The sequence below is a fragment of the Scyliorhinus torazame genome, chromosome 14 (genome assembly GCF_047496885.1).
Source record: "Scyliorhinus torazame isolate Kashiwa2021f chromosome 14, sScyTor2.1, whole genome shotgun sequence".
In the NCBI taxonomy this organism is placed as follows: Eukaryota; Metazoa; Chordata; class Chondrichthyes; order Carcharhiniformes; family Scyliorhinidae; genus Scyliorhinus; species Scyliorhinus torazame.
The window spans coordinates 67,360,321-67,382,792 of NC_092720.1; the positions used below are offsets into that span (position 1 = coordinate 67,360,321).

A 22,472-nucleotide genomic window follows, 5' to 3' on the forward strand; every position below is an offset into this window, starting at 1 on the left:
GTATCCTTAAAACTCATGCTGGATTCTTCGTGGCCCTCACAAAACTGGCGACGAAGATGGGATTAAAGTGAATAGCTGTCTACACTGCTGAAACCACCTCCCTGGATTTTTGTTGGATTCAGGTTGGAAGTTGTTTTCTATTATACCATGCCTCTGAACGGACGTTTGGATGTTTTTGATGCTGCGCTGGAAAGCTGGAACCTGCAGTTGGAGCTGGACACTGCCTCCCGACCATATGTAATGATTAATACACACCGGGGCCTGTATGAACATACACGGTTGCCCTTTGGAGTAGCCTCTGCCTGCGCAATTTTTCAACGTGTTATGGAGGGCATTTTGAGAGGTTTACCACGTGTTGCTGTCTACTTAGATGACGTTTTGATTACAGGGACATCGGAGCAGGAACATTTGGAAAATCTGGAGGCTGTCCTTAGACTCTTTTCGGAGGCTGGAGTCCGTTTACGTCGCACAAAGTGCGTATTTCAGGCAAAGGAAGTAGTCTACCTAGGTTATCGGGTGGACCGCGAAAGTTTGCACCCCGTCGCAGAGAAGATGCGTGCAATTCAACAGGCCCACGCCCCGACTGACACTTCGCATCTTCGTTCTTTTCTCGGTCTCGTAAACTATTACGGGAAGTTTCTTCCCAATCTGGCAACTACGCTGGCCCCTTTGCACCTTCTGCTAAAGAAAAATCACACCTGGGTTTGGGGTCAGCCGCAAGAAACCACTTTCCGGCGGGTAAAGCAACAATTGTCGTCGTCTGGGTTACTCACCCACTATGATCCTGGAAAGCCTTTGCTCGTCACATGTGATGCATCCTCGTATGGTATTGGGGCCGTCCTGTCCCACAAGATGGAGAACGGGGCCGAGTGACCGATAGCTTTTGCCTCCCGCACATTGACTGCAGCGGAGAAAAAGTACGCGCAGATCGAGAAGGAGGGCCTGGCAGTGGTTTTTCCGGTGAAACGCTTCCACCAGTACGTGTATGGCCGCCATTTCACTATCGTGACTGATCATAAGCCTCTGCTGGGACTTTTCAGAGAGGATAAGCCAATACCGCCCATTGTTTCTGCACGGATCCAGCGCTGGGTTTTGTTGCTTGCTGCATACAAGTATTCTCTGGAGCACAAACCAGGTACGCAGATAACAAATGCCGACACACTGAGCCGATTGCCTTTATCGACCGGCCTCATGTCGACCCCCACGACCGGTGAGGTGGTTGCAACCCTAAATTTTATGGACACCTTGCCTGTCACGGTATCACAGATCCGTGAGTGGACTCAGACGGAGCCAGTCCTGTCAAAGGTTCGGCACATAGTCCTGTATGGTGGGCAGCATAGACAGCTCCCAGGCGAGTTGCGGGCATTTTCCTCCAAGCTGTCAGAATTCAGAGTGGAAGACGGCATCCTCTTGTGGGGGACGCGTATGATTGTCCCGGAAAAAGGCCAGGAGCTGATACTAACAGACTTGCACAATGGGCATCCAGGTGTGACCAAAATGAAAATGTTGGCCCGGAGTTATGTCTGGTGGCCAGGCCTCGACACCGACATTGAGAAGATGGCGAACAGGGTTGCAAAGGGGTTGGCGGCTTGGGAGTCAGACTCGAGGTCGTCACCTTCTCCCGGGTGCCAAACTCTGGAGTGGATTAGGGCTGAAAAGGCTGCTTGGTGTGAGTTGGGGTTGCTCTCGTCGTTGCGGACGAGTCTGTAGGAATTGTAAACGGATGGGCTTACTTTATTCGCAATGGAGTACGGACCCGAGTATTTTGGAGACAGGAATATGCAGGGGTTATATACAGACAGCATCACTTGCTGTCCGATATCATACTCCGTTGCATGCACTGCCTTATTGAAACAAGCCTTGCTCTGTTTCTTTTTAGTGCCCAAATTTACTGCGGCTGCTAACTGAGCCGTTTTTACATTAGCAACTAATTGCTCCACGGCTTTCTCGTGGGTGAGGGCCGTTACTTCGGGGCTGGTCAGGTCTAAACCTAACAAGTATTCTGTCCCTTTCATGGGTCATCCGGTCATAAGAGTGTGTGGGGTGTAACCTGTGAAGGTGGAAACAGTGTTACGCAGAAACATCAGCGCAAAAGGGAGGACTGAGTCCCAAGTGGTGTTGTTCTGCTGGACCATTTTTCTGAGGGTGGTTTTTAGGGTCCAATTCATGCGCTCCACGATACCACTCGACTGTGGGTGGTACGCAATGTGGAATTTTTGGGTGATGCCAAATATCGTGAGGACATTCTGCATGACACGTCCCGTAAAATGGGAGCCTTGGTCAGATTCAAAGCTGCGGGGGAGTCCCCATCTTGTAAAGATGTGGTGGGTTAGGATCTTGGCTGTGGTTTTCGCGGTGTTGGTGCGGGCTGGAAATGCTTCCACCCATTTTGTAAAGGTGTCTATGACCACCAGTACATATTTATAGCCATTCTTGCAAGGGGACAATGGACCTATAAAATCAATCTGGAGGTTAGTCCAGGTGCCGTTAACGGGTCGGGTGTGACTGAGTTGGGCCTTTTTGGCATATCTGTCGGGGTTGTTCTGCGCACAGATAAGGCAATTCTCAATGTAATGGCTTACATCTTCCTTGAGATTTGGCCACCAACAAAGCTGTTTGAGGTGGGCTGTAGTGGGAGCGATTCCCTGATGTCCATGGCTATCATGGAACAAACAAATCAATTGGTTCCTGTCCTGTTCAGGAACTACACAAAGGGTGTCCTTTAACACCACACCGTCATGTGTGGTCAGTGTATTTCTGAACCTCTCATAGGAGGCTGGAAACTTTCCTTTCACAATCTCCGTGAGATTGCTGTCCTGCTTCTGGGCCTCTACTAGATCCTCTATCCTAGTCTGTGTGACCTGAACTGCACTCACTGGCACGCTTTCGGGGGGTTTCCAAAAATACCCATGTCTGGAACCTGCTTTAGCCAGTGCGTCGGCTTTTACATTTCCAGAGAGGGAGGAACGATGGTGGCTGCGGACTTTTATGATCCCAAAAGTCCTGTTCTGGGCTTTCTTTAAAATATGGCGGAATAATGGGGCTGAGGGGAGGCGTTTCCCATCTGCGGAAACAAATCCTCTTGCTTCCCACAGGGGCAGAAATTCTGTAAGGCTGTTACAGACATAGAGGCTGTCCGAGTATATGTCTGCGGGGCTGGGGAAGGAATCTGGGTGATCTACTATGTATGCGATGGCCGCAAGCTCTGTTGCCTGCGCGCCTAAGTGTCCGGGTAGTTTCAATGCTATTTCCTCGAGGGCGCATCCCTGCACGTCCTCGACATAGATCCTGCAACCTGTTATGCGTTGCCCATCTAAGACTGTGGAAGATCCATCGACATAAATCTTAATGGGTTCACACGTGTCCGTGTGCGGGGGGCTCTGAGATGAATCTCCTATCTTTCTGGGGGGTGTTTTTGCTATAAAGGGGCCTGTGTTATGGTGTGGAGAGATGATCTCACATTCATGGGGGGTTCCGGGGTACTGCAAATTGTCCGCAAAGTATGTGTGTGTCTTGGTCCGTTTTACTGTGATGTCCCGTCCCTGCAAGAGAAGGGTCCATCTAGCTGCGCGTATTTCGCTGACGGTACCGTCCTTGAGTCGTCCGTCCAGTAAAAGTTGGGTGGGGGTGTGTTCGGTCAGAATGGTGCTGGGGTTCAGTCCGGTAATGTATGAAAAGTACTGGACTGCCCAGAAAACTGCGAGCAGGTGCCTCTCACAGGCTGAAAATCCCTGCCCCACAGCGTCTAAAAGTCGGGAGGCGTAAGCTACTGGCATTAACTGGTCGTGCCGTTCCTGGAGGAGCATGGTCTGTGGTCGCTACCTCTATTGCGTAAGGGGAAAGCGGTTGTGGAACTTGTAGAGCGGGGGCGGCTATGAGTGCCTGTTTTAACGAGTCCACAGCATCAGAATGCTGCGGAAGCCATTCCCAGGGGGCTCCTTTCTTTAGGAGATCTGAGAGGGGCGCTGCTTTGCTGGCGAAACCGTCAATGTGGTTTCGGCAGTAGCCAACCAGTCCTAAAAACGACCGGAGGGCTGAAACGTTTTGGGGAAGGGGCAATTTAGCAATCGAGTCAATTATTTTATGCTCGATCTCGTGTTCCCTTTCCTGATAATTGTTCCCAAATATACCACTTTTTCTTCCAAAATCTGAGCCTTTTTGGGGTTGACTTTACAACCAATGGAATGTAACAATTCCAGGAGTTCGGACAGAAGCTCAATGTGCTCTTCCTTGGTGTCTGTCTGCAGTAGTAGATCATCTACATACTGAACCAGACATTCGGGCGAGAAAATTTCGCTAGTCCATTTGCCAGCTGTCGGTGGAAAATGGAGGGGGAGTTGTGGAAGCCTTGTGGCAGGCAAATTTGTACTGGCACGCCTTTGCCAATGGAATGTACCAGAATCCATTACTGATGTCCAAAACCGTGAAGTAGCGGGAATTGAGTCCCTGCTTGAGCATGGTCTCGGGGCTTGTTGCTACGGTGGGGGCTGCTGCGGGGGTGACTTTATTGAGTTCCCGATAATCAATGGTCAGGCGCCATGATCCGTCGGGCTTTCTTCCTGGCCAAATCGGGGCATTATTAGTAGAGGCTACTGATCTTAGTACGTCCTGCTCTAATAAGCTCTCTATAACTTTTAGGATTTCTCCCTCTGCTTCTAGGGGGAATCCGTACGGTTTTTGGGGTCTAGGGTCAGGTCCTGTTACTTGTACGGAGCCAGTCATCCGTCCACAGTCGTGCTTGTGGGTCGCGAAGGCTGCCCTGTTCTTTTGCAGGACTGCCCTAACCTGCTTGTCCGTGCTAAGCGTGGTCGAGTTGAACTAAAATTCGCCTACGGCGCTAATTTTGTTCATGTATTCCCCTATGTTGAGCGTTGCGGGGGCTCTAGTGGATTTCGCTATCTTCCAGACACACTGTTTGACTGGATCGAAGGATAGGTGGTGGGAATTCATAAAGTCGATTCCCAGAATGTGTTCGGCTGTGTGGGGTAGGTCTACTAGAACTATGGGGTGTTTTGTGGTTATGTTACCAATTTGAATGGGTACAGGGTCTGTGATGTGTCCCTGCTACGAGTGGCCTGTAAAGCCGCTGAGGGTGATAGTGGCTGTAGTGGGCCACGTGTCTTTTTGAAATAAGGTGGAGGGATTTATGGTGGTGCGGGACCATCCTGTGTCCCAAAGAAATTCGATAGGCTGTCCCCGAATTTTCGCTGCGGCTACGGGTCGTCCTGACCTATCCCAAAGGATGTCGTAGACCCAACTGGGGGAGCACGTACACCGCCAGTCCGTTCCGGTCAAGTCCATCTGATCCGAACGGGCGCTAACGCTATGGTTGGTCTCTGCCTTTTTCTTAATCAGAGTGCCTGTCTGTTGGGCTCTCTGTGGCTTTTTGGGGCCATTGCACCCTTATGCAAAATGTCCGAACTGTCCGCAGTTATAACATTCTTGTGATTTGGGTGGGGGGCTGTTCTTCCCCTCAATTACCCAGGCGGGGTTGTGATGTGTTGCTTTTACTGCCTGCATGTCTGCGGCAGTGTGTTTTTCCTCGGTGGTTTTAGCGGTGGGTTTACTCTGAACAGACTGCTCCCAAACGCGGGACAATCTTTTAACCACCCACTTATGGGCCTCTTCTGAGGGGTCATAACTATTCCAGGCATTCTGTCCTGCATCTGTGGCATGGGAGATAAGGGTGCGGGTCCATTTGGCCATATTGTCTGGGGACAAATGGGCACGGTCTACGTCTCCAAAAACGGCTGCGAAATGAATCCACAGGCGTCCTGCGAACGCTGTGGGGTGCTCAGACTTCTTCTGCCTACACTTATTGAAGCCATCTACGGGGTCACCCCGGTTATTCCCGATCGCATCCAGGATTGCGGTATGCATTTCTGCAAGGGTGCCTCCTCCTACGTTCTGTGGGTCGGGAAGGGCTGCTGCTACCGATGGATCTAAACTTAGAACCATGAGCTTTACATGCTCTCTCTCATCCAGGCCATACATGTTCGCCTGATGTTTTGACGGTGGCAAAGAAATGGTGGGGGTCTGCGGCGGGGAGGAACGGTGTGATCTTTGCACACGCGTCCCGTAATTGGGTCACTGTTAGGGGGGTGGAATATAGAAATTCCTCCTCGTCCGATGCGGCTGTGCGGTGGGTGGTTACAGGATTCATTGGAGCCTGAACTACCTGCTGTGTGGCGGGGGTTGGGGTGCTTTTCTCCTTTGGGGCTTTCCCCGCGCACATGTTCCCTGAACATATCTCTGCGCTGTTTCTTGTAACTCTTCCCAATCAGGGTTGTCTTCCTGGTCTAATCTTTCCCCAAAGGTTTCCTGAAATCTTTTCTGGACAGAAAGCAGTGATTGAAGGTCTGCAATCTGCTTCCGGCACTTTGCATGGTCTATTGTGCTCTGTCTTTGTTCTGTGGTGGCAGCGTGGAGCACTCTCAAGGCTGCCTTGAGATCACTACATTGTTTCTGTAGCGTCTCCACCTGCTTTTCTGTTTCTTTCCTTACGAGGACTGCACGCTGCGTGTCCTGATAGGCCTTTTCATACTGGGATTGGAAACTGCTTAAATGCGCCAGACAAGACTGGTGACCCCGTTTGGCGTCAGCCACCTCTTCATCCTTTGCTGCTAATTTCCTTCTTAACTCTAAATTCTCTTTCTCAACCTCGCATACATCGACTTTGCTCATCCGATGTATGCCCTCAACTTCTTTGCGGAGCGTCTTGACGACCTCCTCTGTGCCTCGCAATTGCGCCAAACAGGACACGATTGCCATCGGCTTGCGAGCTTTCGCTAAGCTCTTTTTATGTATCTCACTCATGTTTTCCCACCAAGTATGCCCTGTACTTCCGGGACCTGACTTGTCATTATCGCAGAAATCATTCCACATGGGCCATCCTTTGCCCTTGAGATATTTCCGGATTTCCTCTTCCCAAATGGGACACTGTCCCACTCTACTGCTGCTGGTCGCTGCGACCACAAATTCCTCAGGGTTCATGAGGCGCTGCATTGTCTGCATGGCCATCTCCTATCCGACTGCTTCGTTTAAATTTTGGAACAGGGGGGCTAAGGCGGTGTCGTAGATGCGGGTACGGCTTGCGCTAATTTCCGAAAATACAGACTTCTGACAGTTTTGACGCAACAAAAATCTATCAGTTTTACCTTATAGCCCTGTTAGTTACGCATGCATACACACACTTCCGAATTATGACTATTAATCAGAACCGCTTGAACACTTGTGGTTTTCTGTTTCCAATTGGGTTTCTAAATCAAATTTCTTGGGTTCTCCTGGAGTGGTATTCCACTTCTAGATCGGGTCCCGTCAGGATGTCGCCAAAATGTTGCTCGTTTTAGCCTTAGTTTACTTTATTCTTATTCTGTCACCTTTGCTCATGAGTTGCCAGGTATCTTTCTGATACCGCCACGTGGTTCAAGTCCAAGTCATAATTAATAAGAGTTAAATCAACGCTCATTTATTATATACAGCAATTATAAATAATCCTACTTCTAGACTACTACCTACCACTAAATGCCAATACTTAACTTTGGAAATGGCCCACCAGGTCAGGGAAATGAATGGTCTTTCGAATTGGTTCTGAGCCTGCGGGATTCAAAAGCTGGTACAAGTCGATAGTCAGGAGCGCCTATCTGGTAGCGATCGCTGGAGTAAGACTTACAGTTTTCTTGTAGAAGGGTCTCAAAGGTTGCGAGCAGGAAAAGAAGGGTCGATTTGAACTTGGCCCCTATTCTTATAGTCCCCAGGGGCTTCCCGCCTCTCGGGGCGGACCTCGTACCTGGTTCCAAGTGATTGGACTTGGTCCAAGTGAGCAATTAGCTCACTGGGCTAAACTGCTGGCTTTTAAAGCAGACCCAGGCAGGCCAGCAGCATGGTTCAATTCCCGTACCAGCCTCCCCGAACAGGCGCCGGAATGTGGCGACTAGGGGCTTTTCACAGTAGCTTCATTGAAGCCTACTTGTGACAATAAGCGATTTTCATTTCATTTTCATTTCATTTCATTTCATTTCATCACTTGGTTCGATATGCTCCAATAATGGGGCGATTCCTTGATCGGGGGGTGGTCGTTCACCTTTCTTTGTGTTAGCTGGCGCCGAAAGGTCTGGGTCGGCTGTCAATTACTAATTTGTAGCAATTGTTCCCGGGGATGGCTGATTAAAATGCAGATGGCTGGGTTGTTGTTATGTTGATGGCTGCAGGTATCGGTCTGGACTGACTTCCCAGAGGCAAATACACTTTTACCTGCAGCTGTCCGTTTGAGTCCTGTTGGCTGATTTTCCCATCAGCCTCTTTCGTTCGCCATTTTAAATCGGGGTTTTACCATTCTAATCGGGAATCAGCCATTTTACGTGGCTACAGCTTTATTCCTGAAGGATTATATTTTGTGTTGCTGCAAGACTTGGATTTGGAAGCACTGACATTTTGTAGACAAATTCATGGCAGGCCACCCTGGACTTCAATGAAACATAACGAGTTTATCAAAAGGGTATTCAGAATAAACTAATTTCCCCACAGAATGGTTAGAATGTGAAATTCACTATCAAAAGGAGTCATTGAGGCAAATAGCAAAGATCCCCATTCACCTGCCTTCTCCCCATAACCCCTGATCCCCTTATTAATCAAGAACCTACCTATCTCTGCTTAAAGACACTCAGTGATTTGGCCTCACAGCCTAATGTGGTAAAGAGTTCTACAGATTCGCCACCCTCTGGCTGAAGAAATTCCTCCTTGTCTCAGTTTTTAAAAAATACATTTAGAGTACCCAATTCTTTTTCTTTTCAAATTATAAGGCAATTTAACATAGCCAATCCACCTCCCCTGAACATCTTTTTGGGTTGTGGGGGTGAGACCCAAGCAGACACGGGGATAATATGCAAATTACAGATGGACAGTGACCCGGGGCTGGGATTGAACCTGGCTCCTTGGCGCCGTGAGACAGCAGTGCTAACCACTGCGCCACCATGCTTTCATCTCAGTTTTAAAGGATCGTCCCTGCAGTCGGAGATTATGTCCTCTGTGTAGTGATCTGTACATCTGTACATACATCTGCACATACACCAGGGACTGCAGACAGATGTAACAGCCACTAGAGGGCATCAGAGATGGGTATAAAGGGCCCAGCCCAAGGTAGGATCCGCCTCTTTCAGAAGCACAAGGCTCTGGAGCAGCAGCAGCAGATAGAGCCTTCTCAGCATAGGCAGCTTACCTTAGCTTCACTGGTCATACCTCTTGACTGTATTACATCTAGTTAAGCTCTGGAAACAGAACAAACCTACTGAATAAAGTATTTGTATTAACTGGAAGTCTACAATCTTTATTCAGACTTAGAGAATAATATACGATACCAGGAGTGATTTCAGAAAGCTATCTAGACATTAGCAAGAGAAGAAAAACTTAAACCGGATATTCGACTGTGGAAGACTTCGCAGCAAATGGATCCTCGACGACTAACTGATTTGATGGAACCTGTTGGAACTCCATGGCAGCTGGAAACAACTGGTAATTTAAGTTATAACTGGAAAATGTTTGAACAGATGTTCTAAATATTTATCACAGCTAATGATTTAAGCCATGTCTCTGATGCAACGAAAATAGTCATACTTCTCTCAACAGGAGGGCATGGAGCTAGAGAAATCTATAATTGTTTTAATTACTTAGAAGATAAAGACAAATTCAAAGTAGAAATCATACTCAAAAAATTTGCTAAATGCTGCAACAGTCAGGCTGGTGAGATGCTGGAAAGATTTAACTCTTGTCAGAGAAACGGAGGGCCCATCTCTGATTTTATTACAAATCTCAAGTTACCACAAGGCTGTGATTATGCTGGTTTCAGAGACACTGTGATAATGCATCAATTCATTTCTGGACTATCTGATAAAAATTTGAGGGAAGAACTATTACAAAATAAGCAGCAAACTCTAGAAATCGCTATACAAAAATGCCTTGCTCATGACCAAAAACAAAATCAATACTGTCAGTCGTTACAAACACAGAATCAGTGTCTAGAAAAGAAAATCAGAAAAAACGGTGCCAAAACTTACCGTGAGGCAGAGACAGGATTGAAGGAAGTTCTGAGCGGCAGCCATCTTGAGGAAGGAGCCACACATGCGCAGTTGTGGCCAAGAGCGCACAGTAAAGGAAACTCGAATTGCGCATGCGCAATCGAGTCCGGCACGTGACGTCACTAGCGGCATTACATCAGATGACCAGGACCACGCCCACTTAAAAGGGAAATGCACGAAAATGAACAAAAATAAATTTAAAGCTGCAACACCCAAATTTCTTGCCTCAAAAGACAGAATAATGCCCGAACTTACACCAGCAGTTAAAAATAACTTTCACAACATCCTGGAACAAGCAGTTAGCACCGCCCTAGAAGATGATATGGTCCTTGTAGACTACGACTCAGATGAAGATTTCATCTTGGGAGATGGCTACCCCAGTACCAAATCCGAACCGCAACTAGAGGTGTTGTACCGTGAAGACCCCGACGATGAGTTCTTCGGAATGGGGATTCTTCAGCCCATCATATATGACATCCCCACTCGTGAGTGCAGGATTATGCTGTGGCCAGATGCCAAGAAACAGTGAGTGGCCCACGCACCACGAAGGGTCCCAGCCCCCACATAAGAGGATGATTTGTTCATTGAACATGAAGAGAACGATCACAACTCCGAAACAAAATGCGATGATTTGTCCGTCGAACACGACACACAATACTGCTCAGACATGGCTGCGTTATTCGGAGATCCTGATCACAGCATCAGCAACATGGTTGAACAGTTCAATACGATTCTTCTCATGGTAGATGAATCCAACATCATGATGCCATGGCAGATCGTCGATACATTGGATGACAGCAATACCCAAGATGAAGACGATGCCACACGGAGAGCACAGAACAACTCCGTTGAGAGAGCACAGATCGACTCTACAGCGAGAACACTGCACGACTCCACAAAGAGAGCGATGACAGACTCCACAGAGAGGGCGATGACAAACTCCACAGAGAGAGCGATGAAGGGCTCCATAGAGAGAGCGATGAAGGGCTCCATAGAGAGAGCGATGAAGGACTCCACAAAGAGAGCGACACAAGCCTCCACAAAGAGAGCGACGCAAGCCTCCACAAAGAGAGTGAAGCAAGCCTCCACAGACAGCTCGATGACAGACTCAAAAATGGAAGCAAGCAAACACTCCATAGCGAACGTCATGCATGTACAAGACCATGAAGATCTATCAAGCTTATTTGAGCCACCAGAAGAAGACACTGAATGCCTACCCACTGTATGTGAGACAAGTGACGAAGAAATCACAATTCCCATACAGGATGCGCAGAATCACAGCGAGACTGACATATCTCAGCTCGTCGGCACAGAAGCACTCAATAATCAGAGGACGGCCACCCATCAGTCCAGAGAGACCACGTCAATTGAAATCTTGAAGATTTTGACTCCAGAAAAGGAGCACCACAACCCACAACAAAATAAAATCGTGAAGATTTTGACTCCAGAAAAGGAGCACAAAGAGATCACAGATGATTCAAATGAACCTGAAATGACTCCAAAAGAGGAGCACCAAGAAATCAATGATGATTCAAGTGAACCAGAAATGACTCGAGAAGAGGATTACCAAGTAAGCAAAGAAGAGGAATCGAATCCACCACAAATGACTGATGTCACCAACATCAATGCAACATCAGATCATTCTCACAATTCTCAAGAAGATACGCTCAATGTAGTAGAGACCACAAAGGACACAGACACCAATAACTGTGACAATGACTCAAATCATCCACATGGCACACTCATTGAGCGCAACAAGAACAACAAAAACCGCACGAAGCACATCAGAAACAAGAACAACAACAGCAACAACAAAAGCAACATGCAGCACAACAAGAATGACAAAAGCAACAAGAAGCATCCCAGATACAACAAGCATGACAAGAAAAAGAGCAAGAATAAAAGCGAAAACAACGAAAACAGAATCAACAAGCGTGACAAAAAGAACAGCAAGAACGACAACAATGAAACAACGACCTGTACAACATGGTACAACTCTGCACGTGAAGTACAATGCCACAGCACACAAACAATGAGAAGACTGCAATGATGCCATGGCATGATAAAGAATCTCACAAATTAACGTCTGCTCCAGAACAAACAAGCAAAACAGCTTTCACGAACGATGACATATAGAATCAATACCACAAACACAAGAAAAAGTTGAGGTCAGACAACGGTGCGACACAGAATCGCTACCCGCAATCAAATGAAACGGAAAAAAGGTGTCCACATCAATAAACGGCTCATCATCAAAGCAGCCGAGTCACGTTCCGATATCAACCTAGCTCTGTTATCGTACCGAGCAACCCCACTGAGCTCAGGACTGTTGCCAGCGCAAATGCTCTTCGGCAGAGACATCAGGACAACCCTACCGGCAAAGCAATTCCGAGACACCGGCAACGCACCGGTTCTCGACGACATGCGGGCACTAAGCTCCAAACAAAAACTATCCTACGATCAACATGCGATCCCACTCAAGCCACTGACAATAGGTGACACCATCAGAATCAGGGACCCAGGAGGCGGATGGTCTGAGTCAGCCACGGTGATCAGGCAGAAGGCACCGGGGTCCTACATTGCCAAATCGTCTGCGGGAGTACTTTTTCACCGTAACCGCCGGGATCTATTAGAGATTCGCCCTACAACGCCAGTATTTCCCGCACTGCACTTGACCGAGTCCAATTGTCCACAGGACGTTCCTTGCCACACAACGCCAGACAGTACTCTTGATGACATCAAACCATCATCCCTACTACCACCGTTAAGACACTCCAGCAGAAGCTGTAAGGCACCCGACCGGCTAGATTTGTGATGACACTTCAACACATGCACAAGACGAATTATGGACATTATTCATGATGGACTCACAACACAGTTAATTGTTTCTGTATTACTTTTATCATTTTCACAGTGTGCAGATTTGCATATTCTCACCACTTGTTATGTACAGTTTTCTTGAGGCCAGTCTAGAAAACATGTCCAATAAAATGGGGGGGGGGGGGGGGGGGATGTAGTGATCTGTACTTCTGCACATACACCAGGGCCTGCAGACAGATGTAACAGCCACTAGAGGGCATCAGAGACGAGTATAAAGGGTCCAGCCCAAGGTAGGATCCGCCTCTTTCAGAAGCACAGGGCTAGGGAGCAGCAGCAGCAGACAGAGCCAGCTCAGCATAGGCAGCTTACCTTAGCTTCACTGGCCATACCTCTTGGCTGTATTACATCTAGTTAAGCTCTGGAAACAGAACAAACCTACTGAATAAAGTATTTGTATTAACTGGAATTGTACAATCTTTATTCAGACTTAGAGAATAATATACTCTGCTTCTAGTTTTTCCAACTGGTGGACTCACCCTCTCCATGCCCACTCTATCTAGGCCTCTCAGTATCTTATTTCAATAAGACCCCCCCCCCCCCCCCATCCTTCTAAACCCCAATGAATACAGATCTAGACTCTCAACCGCTCCTCATATGACAAGCTCTTCATTCCAGGGATCATTCTTGTGAACCTCCACTGGGCCCTTTCCAAGGCCAGCACATCCTCCCTTAGATACGGGGCCAAAACTGCTCACAATACTCCAAATGGGGTCTGACCAGAGCCTTATACAGCCTCAGAAGTACATCCCTGTTCTTTTATTCTAGCTCTCTCGACATGAATGCCAACATTCCATTTGCCTTCCTAACTGCCGACTGAACCTGCACGTTAATCTTAAGAGATTCTTGGACTAGGACTCCTAAGTACCTTTGTGCTTCGATTTCCTGAATCTTTTCCCATTTATAAAATAGTCTCTGCCTCCATTCTTCCTACCAAAGTACATAACCTCACACTTTTCCACATTATATTCATCTGCCACTTCTTTTCCCACTCTCCTATCCTGTCCATGTCCTTCTGCAACCCCCCTGCTTCTTCAGTACTACCTGACCCTCTGGAGACAGGTAGTCTCCAGAGACAATAAATAGGAGAAGATAGAAGATAGAAGATAAGGGGAAGATAGATAACCACAAGAGGCAGAAATAAAATGAAGGGTAAGTTGACAGGGTTAGATAAAGAAGACAGTAAGAAGTCTTACAACACCAGGTTAAAGGCCAACATGTTTGTTTCAAATCACTAGCTTTCGGAGCACTGCTCCTTCCTCAGGTGAATGAAGAGGTAGGTTCCAGAAACATATACATAGACAAAGTCATGACATAAAGAAGAGTGTGAGGAAGCTCACCTAGAACATAAATCTTCCCATAGGCTTGCTGTATGATCCATCCTGTCCCTGTGCTGTAAGTACCATGGGTCCAATTTTAACACTACAACTGGATGCATTTTGAATGATTTAAAGTGTCACCCGATGTGTGTAATACTAATTATTGTGACTACTATTGGGGACAATAAATGATGTTCATTGAAGATCTGAACAAAAACAAAATGATTTCATGAAAATTCAGCATTGTTTCAAAATGTCTTTGGGAAAGCGAATGCTTTTCAATCCCTTTATCATTTTGCTTTTTAAAAAATACTGATAATTCTGGGTAAAATGACTGCAGAAATTGAAAACAGGTCCCTTTGTTTTGTCTAATAATTAAATAGATTTGCAAAACACTGAGAACAAAAGCTACTTAAGGTGCCTCTGCTGCTTTACATTAAAATATGTTATTAATTATAGATTGATGTCTCAATTTCAAGACTGGAATTTAAGGCTCTGATAATGCCTATCTTTCATGTTAACATGGGTCCTGGCAATGAAAATAAGTTGTGTCCGGAGACCAGTACAGAGAGAAAACATGTAACATTATCGCACATGTACATAATACACACACATAAACATACACACAGGGAAACACACACCCACAAAATAGTAGATACTGTATTACCTGCGGGACCATTTCGGTGAATAGATACCACCTGTCCATAGTAGCAACATTTCTGAACTTTCCAAAATCACACTGGAATCAGTGCACATAAGTGCTTTTGTTACCCACCTTCATATTTGTTTTACTTTTTGCCTATTATCTTCCAAATGTGCTGCTATGCTCATATATCTCTGCCGTGAGTTGTATATTATCAAACCTTCGCCTATGCAAATTGGACCATGAGAGTATTTAATCAGGATGTACATATGAAAAATTACTACATTGTGCCTGTCAAAAAATGAACTTGTAATGCTACTGCAGCAATGCAGCAACATCAGAAAATTAAATCATTGTTGTGACCTGACTGTACTTCTTGTCTCAAGTTTATCTGCCCAATTTGTGCAGACATAACGTAGTGCAGAATTAAGTTTCAAGCTCACCTTTAATCAATGACCATCTGCCAGATCCCCATTATAAAGCAGTGAATATTGCAAGTTGCACTTTCTTTCAACTCATTATTCACATGCAAAGTGTCATTTTTCACAAAGATTTGCGTCTTCTTTGATCTGAAACCTACACCCTTATTCATGATATGAATGGAAATAATATGTCGCCAAGTTGCTGATTATAGTTTCACTGCAACATTTTGCACGAGATGTCCTACCTGTACCACTTTATTCTCTAAAACTGGAAACCTCCACGCTGTCAGGCCATATCACTCATGCCAAATCTTGTAGTTGAACTTAATTACATCATTTATAATTGCACAGAAACAAAAGGAGAATGCAGCCAATAATTAGTAATATAATGTTGGATCGGCACGTCGATTTAAAAAGAATTGAAAATAATGCCGTTCAAAACAATACAGCCCTTTTCAGAACTCTTGAACTGACCCTTGGCTGAACATAATGAAACCATTTTGTTACATCATCCCAATTAAACATCACATTGTGGGGAAAAAACAACCTTGAAGCAGGGTATTATAGAATAGTGAATTTGAGCAGTAATTATATACCTCCAAGGAAGCTTTTGAAATCAGAGGCAGAACTTTCTTGGCATCGGGGTGGTAAAGATGAAAGCTGGGGTGATTGGGGTTGGCAGCTAAATAATGGGGACCGGTGTCAGGACAGACTTCCTGTTCATTCCTGCTACAGGGAAAAGGTTCCGAGGGTGGGCTGCAAGGTGGCAGGTAACCAAGCTGCATAATTAAGGCCTTAATTAAGGGCCATTTAGACTACTTGCCTACCACTTTGCTGGTGGAGGAGTGGCTCACTGTCACATGCGCAGGATGCCACCTTATTGGAGGAGGCTCCTGCAGTCTGGGAGGCTCCTGCAGTCTGGGTGACCATTGGAACCAGAGACTCCATTTTCCAAAATGTTGCTGCCAGAGTGACTTTTCCTCCAATGAGAGGGGCCGACTTACTCCCTGTTGAGGACACTTCCACCATTAGGCACCCTCTTAGTCCTTGACCTGTCTCTGCAGCACCGACCTCTCTAGGTGGAGCTGCCAAACCTACAGAGCTGGTGGATTGGTCTACTGTGTTCACAGACAGCCAATTATGACATTGGGTCTGGGAAAATAGCTTCCCCTGTTTGGTTCCCAACAATTGTGGGTGGAGACACCAATCAAATCCTGACATCAGCGTCCTGAAGCCCACTGGAAAATCCTGTCCCATGCAACAAAGCAGTTCTTCCACACTATAGATAGGTGAATGCTCTTTAAGGCAGGTGGAGTGTTATTTTCAGATTTTAACTGTCTGTTGGCAATTGAAGGTTGTGCGTACTCATGGCACAGACAGACTTGGACTGGCAGTGGGAAGGACTGGCATTACTATTTTTACCAGCTCCTTGTGCATATACAATCAAGAGTAAGGTACAAAGCTGGGTGAGTGGTTCAGAGGGGTGCTAGCAACTCTGAGAAGAAGTAGCTCTACAAAGGGGCTATTAACAATTAATGGAGGGGGTATCTTGTCTGGTGAACAGCGTCTTTGCTGGCAAAAATAATTGCATTCATTGCATCCATGAGGATCCGTTCCTCAATCACTTCCCATTGCAACTTCTAACCACCCATCGTCATTTTTTCTTCCCCACTCCGGCCAATATTAACAAATTGTTACTCCTCTTCAGAACTGTCACCAGTTCCTTCAAAATCACAAGCATCACTAGTCTCCGCAAGATCCCTGACCTAAACCCCTCCAGTCTCTGCCACATTCCCTTCTTCTCAAAGTCTTGTAACATATCATTTTCTTTCAAAAATGCACCCACTTTCCTGTTCTTTGTTTGAGTCACTTAACTCTTGTTGCCAATCGGCACCGGAGTAATGTTGCCAATTAATAATGATGCTCTTTAAAATCGCCTGGTATGAAATGATACCACCACAAGACCTTACCAGATAGCGATCAAAGGGCCACACAACCAGTTAGTCAGTTCAAGTTCAACGATGGTTTATTTACACACAAGGATTACTTCGACATGCAACACAAAACACTACAAGTTAAACTACACCTAACAACTACAATAACCTATACTTAACTTCAGGGCAACCGGTTCTATGCAGATGGACAAGGCCTTTGTCCAGATCTTGCGTGGCTGGGTGGAAGAAGTGGCTCTGTTTCTGCTGGGCTCAACCGTCTGGTAGCAATCGTTGGTCTTGAACTTGTCTGTCTGGTCGTTATGCTGCACTTGGGTTGGCATAGGCCGGATCCAAGAGAGACCGAGCACATGGCTGTGTCTCTTCTTATCCCTCTGGATTTCAAGCTCTTTGGGGCTGTCCTTAACTTGAACCCAATAATTTGACAGGCTTCGATCGCTGCCTTCGATTTTGGCCAATAAAGGGGCGGGTGCCTTGATGGCTGGGCGTGTCCTTCGCGATCATTGACCTTGGCTGTTTGGGCTCCCTGAGTAAAGGGAGTGGCGCCGATCAGTCTGTGGCTGTATCGGTTTCTTGAGTGCAGTCCTATTGTTCTGGGGAAATGGCCCATTAGAATGCAAACGAGCAGGGGTTTTGATCGCGTCTAGCTATCTGGGTTGCAAATACACACACAAGCTCTGAGTCTGTCTGAGACCTGGGTTGGCCATAATTCCCATGGTCCTTTGCAGGTGGTCATCTGAGATGGCTACACTCTGGATTTCCTTTTGCCATAGTAAAGGGACCAATTTGCTTAAACCTACAAATGGCATCCTGCATGGCTATGAATGTGGTTCATTACCTCTCCTCATCCTCCTTGATCGCTCTGCCCCGTTACACACAGTTAACCAATCCACATTTCACCAAAAAATTTCCACTTTCCTCCAAGACAGCTTACTTTTCTGTGTCTGCTTTTACATAACTCAAAGGAAACATTACATTTCTGTCAAATATTTCTCATCCACTGCAGCTCACATAATCATCTCCAATGTGCCTGAGGGATCCATTTCTTTCCCTTCTTGTCATTATCTAAATGCTACCTCTTGGCAACATTATACAGATGCATGGGGTCAGCTTTCATACGCATGCTGATGACACCCAGTTTTACTGTGCTCCCTCCTGAATTGATGCAAAGTTGTTCCCACGGTCTCAAATTGCTTAGACCTGGACGAGCCAACATTCATTGAAACTGATAGTTGGAAAGACTTTGACGGTACTCTTCAACTCCTGTCAGCCTGATGCAACCCACCATTAACTGTGGCAAAAGCACCTAGACTGTCATTTCCAGTAGGGGCATGAAATGTAGAACCCTGCATTTGGATCTTCCCCCAGTTTAGTTTCTTTCTGCAAATTGCTCCATCACTAAAACTGTTTTATCTATTCCCCATTTTCTTTCTACCCTTTACCTTCAAATCTCTTGACTATTCCTTCATAACTTGCCATCTACACATCCACATCAACCCACCGCAAACGCAAACTCACACAAGTCCTCTTAGTCTGTTTCCTCGCTTGTTATTGTATACTCAGATTATTGGCATTCATTACCCTTTCCACGCTTCACTAACTCCCAGTGCCATAAACATGACACATTCAAAACTCTCTTCCTCAAATCCATTCACAGTATTGTCCCACCCTACCTTAGTGATTTCCTCCTGCCTTGCATTCCTGCTTTCCTCTGTGCTCCTCTAACATTTTTCCTCCACCCTTTTCTCTTTTCACTCCACCATTGCGTGCTGCTCACTGCATTCCTAGACTCAGGAATTATGCATCTTGTTCCCTATCATCTTGCTTTCATATTTCTCCTCTCAGAATAGCCATTATAGCTCTTCTTTAATATGCGTTCAGTTCCCCAACATAATATTTCCAGTCTTTGCCCTTCCCTCATGTTATGATCGCCATATTATTTTGCTCCTTATTGTCAGGTGCTGTGAGATACTATTCCACACAATGAGGATGAATTAAATACAATTTTCGTAGAATTTACAGTGCAGAAGGAGGCCATTCTGCCCATTGAGTCCGCACCGGCTCTTGGAAAGAGCACCCTACCCAAGGTCAACACCTCCACCCTATCCCCATAACCCAGCAACCCCACCCAACACTAAGGGCAATTTTGGACACTAAGGGCAATTTATCATGGCCAATCCACCTAACCTGCACATCTTTGGACTGTGGGAGGAAACCGGAGCACCCGGAGGAAACCCACGCACACACGGGGAGGATGTGCAAACTCCGCACAGACAGTGACCCAAGCCGGAATCGAACCTGGGACCCTGGAGCTGTGAAGCAATTGTGCTATCCACAATGGTACCGTGCTGCCCCTTTTTACATTTACATTGCGACGTTTTGTAATATACAATAGTGCATTACTCTCCAAGACACATTTTCTGGGTGAAAGAGGATATAGCAAAATGCATAGTGTCGTCATCAAAAGTATGGTAAGTCTCAATCGGAAATGTGTGTACGGAATGTACCATAAATAATAAAATAAGTGAAATAAGAGCACAAATGCAGCTTCAAAGAGCTGGGTCTGGATTCCGATCCCCCGGCCATGTGTTTCTCGGCAGTGTGACATTCGCTGGTGGCATGATTCACTACTCCTTCTATTGCCATCCCACGTCACTGGAGAACCCTTGGGGGCTGGGGGTGGGGGCAGGGATGTGTTGTCGGTGAGAGCAAAGGGGTGAGATTCACCGACCCCCCGCCGGGTCGGAGAATCGCCGGGGGCTGGCGTGAATCCCGCCCCCGCCGGTTGCCGAATTCTCCAGCACCGGAGAATCGTGGGGGCGGGAATCGCGCCGCGCCGATTGGCGGCCCCCTCCCCGGCGATTCTCCGGCCCGGATGGAAGTCTCGCTGCTAGAATGCCTGTCCCGCCGGCGTGGATTAAACCACCTCTCTTACCAGCGGGACAAGGCGGCGCGGATGGGGTCCTGGGGGGGGAGGCGTGGGCTGATCTGGCCCTGGGGGGGTGCCCCCACGGTGGCCTGGCCCGCGATCGGGGCCCACCGATCCGCGGGCGGGCCTGTGCCGTGGGGGCACTCTTTTCCTTCCGCCTTGGCCACGGTCTCCACAATGGCGGAGGCGGAAGAGACTCCCTCCACTGCGCATGCGCGGGGATGCCGTGAGCGGCCGCTGACGCTCCCGCGCATGTGCCGCCCGGCAATGTCATTTCTGCGCCAGCTGGCGGGGCACCAAAGGCCTTTCCCGCCAGCTGGCGGGGCGGAAATCAGTCCGGCGTGGGCTTAGCCCCTCAGGGTTAGGGCTCGGCCGGTCAAGATGCGGAGGATTCTGCACCTTTGGGGCGGCGTGATGCCAGACTGATTTGCGCCATTTTTGGCGCCGGTCGGCGGACATCACGCCGATTACGGAGAATTTCGCCCCGTTCCCAACGCCCGGAGAATTCTGGCCCTGAAGGTAAAGAAAACTGGCTACAAGCTAGACCTAGCTGTGAACTAAATCCTGTCCCGCCGGCGAGAATCAAACCACCTCTCTTACTGGCAGGACAAGGCGGCGCAGGCGGGCTCCGGGGTCCTGGGGGGTCGCGGGGCGATCTGGCCCCGGGGGGTGCCCCCACTGTGGCCTGGCCCGCGTTTGGGGACCACTCTTTTCCTTCCACCTTCGCCATGGTCTCCACTATGGCGGAGGCGGAAGAGACCCCTCCACTGCGCATGCGTGGGGATGCCGTCAGCGGCCGCTGACACTCCCGCGCATGCGCCGCACGGCAAAGTAATTTCCGCGCCAGCTGGCGGGGCACCAAAGGCCTTTCCCGCCAGCTGGCGGGGCGGAAATCAGTCCAGCGCGGGCCTAGCCCCTCAAGGTTAGGACTCGGCCCCTCAAGATGCGGAGAATTCCGCACCTTTGGGGCGGCACGATGCCGGATTGATTTGCGCCGTTTTTGGTGCCGGTCGGCGGACATCGCGCCGATTGCGGCGAATCCCGCCCTTGGGGCGGGATTCTCCGAACCCCCGCTGGGTCAGAGAATTGCCAGGTGCTGGCGTGAAGCCCGCCCCCACCGGTTGCCGAATTCTCCGGCACCGGATATTCGGCGGGGGTGGGAATCGCCCCGATTGCGGAGAATCGCGCCCCAGGGATGCGATTCAACCGAAAAATTTCAATGTCCAGTTTTGGGTGCTGTTATAACCCACAAGTACCTTACAGGGTGGGAAAAATTAACTTCCCCATGGACCTTACAGAGCTCCCTTGTTAAGGCGGTGGGGGAACTCGAAATAATGTACAGTTGTTAGGTATATAAAGCCGGCCAGATAGGCACCAATTTGGGATCTACCATATGGCGTATATACTAATGATTATAAATAAACTAAGTTCCTTTGAATTACCCGGTGTGGACTCCTTTGTGGCCTTATAAAAGGCACGTTTGGCGGGGTGTTTCGCAATGGTTACGCTGGTGAGATCGATGCCCATATGCAGCGGTCTTTAGTGCCAAAAATGAGGCCCCCCCCCACCAACATTGTCAACATTACTGGCTTCTCGCCATCTGACTTTCACCTCAGCAACTCGTTCCTATGAGTGGGAGCTGCTTTTAACTGCCCCCTCAACACACAAGCATCGCAGCACGCAGACCTGCTCCTTGCTTTGGGGATGCCAACCTGAAAAGGTTTCTCAGTGCTGTGGATGGGAGGTGGGGCATCTTGTTCCACCGAGGGGTTCAGAAGATGAGCAGCAGGGTCAGCAAAGCCACCTGGGAGGCAGTGGTAGTGGCTGCCAGTGTGAGCAGCATGACAAAGAGGCCTGTCATCCAACGTAGGAAGAAGATCAATGATCTCCAGCAAGCTGTAAGGGTTAGTCACCACCTCTCTCCTGGCATCAGTTCCGCCTGTCACCCTTCAAATTCCCAAAACATGTGTCCTCCTCTCCAATCCAATGACTGATACCTCGTATTGTCCCCCACATCCAATCTTCGAACTTGTTCCTTAGAACCCCCTGGCACCCACCAGCACAACCCCTTCATGTTGAGATGCGGTACCCACACATGCCATCTGCTATAGACCCCCTGATCCATCAAATCTACAGCTCACAGATTGTGGAGAGCACAGCTGACTACCACAAAGTGGGAGGCCCTCGGGGGGTATATTGCAAGGCACCGCCAGAGTGGTCAAGGCATCGGAACCGCATTTTCCGCGCTGCTCAAAGA

At 47.9% G+C, this 22,472-nt stretch overlaps 1 protein-coding gene across 1 annotated transcript in view; it reads left to right on the forward strand.

Annotated features, from left to right (window-relative positions):
* LOC140389794 (uncharacterized) overlaps positions 1 to 15,269 on the forward strand; it is a 139,320-nt gene extending 124,051 nt beyond the window's left edge. Inside the window, exon 5 of the mRNA XM_072474324.1 lies at positions 9,334 to 15,269. Coding sequence (XP_072330425.1) covers positions 10,741 to 12,123 — 1,383 coding nt within the window. The 5' untranslated portion in view covers positions 9,334 to 10,740 and the 3' untranslated portion in view covers positions 12,124 to 15,269. The remainder of the gene's footprint in view (positions 1 to 9,333) is intronic.
* Positions 15,270 to 22,472: the final 7,203 nt, after the last annotated feature.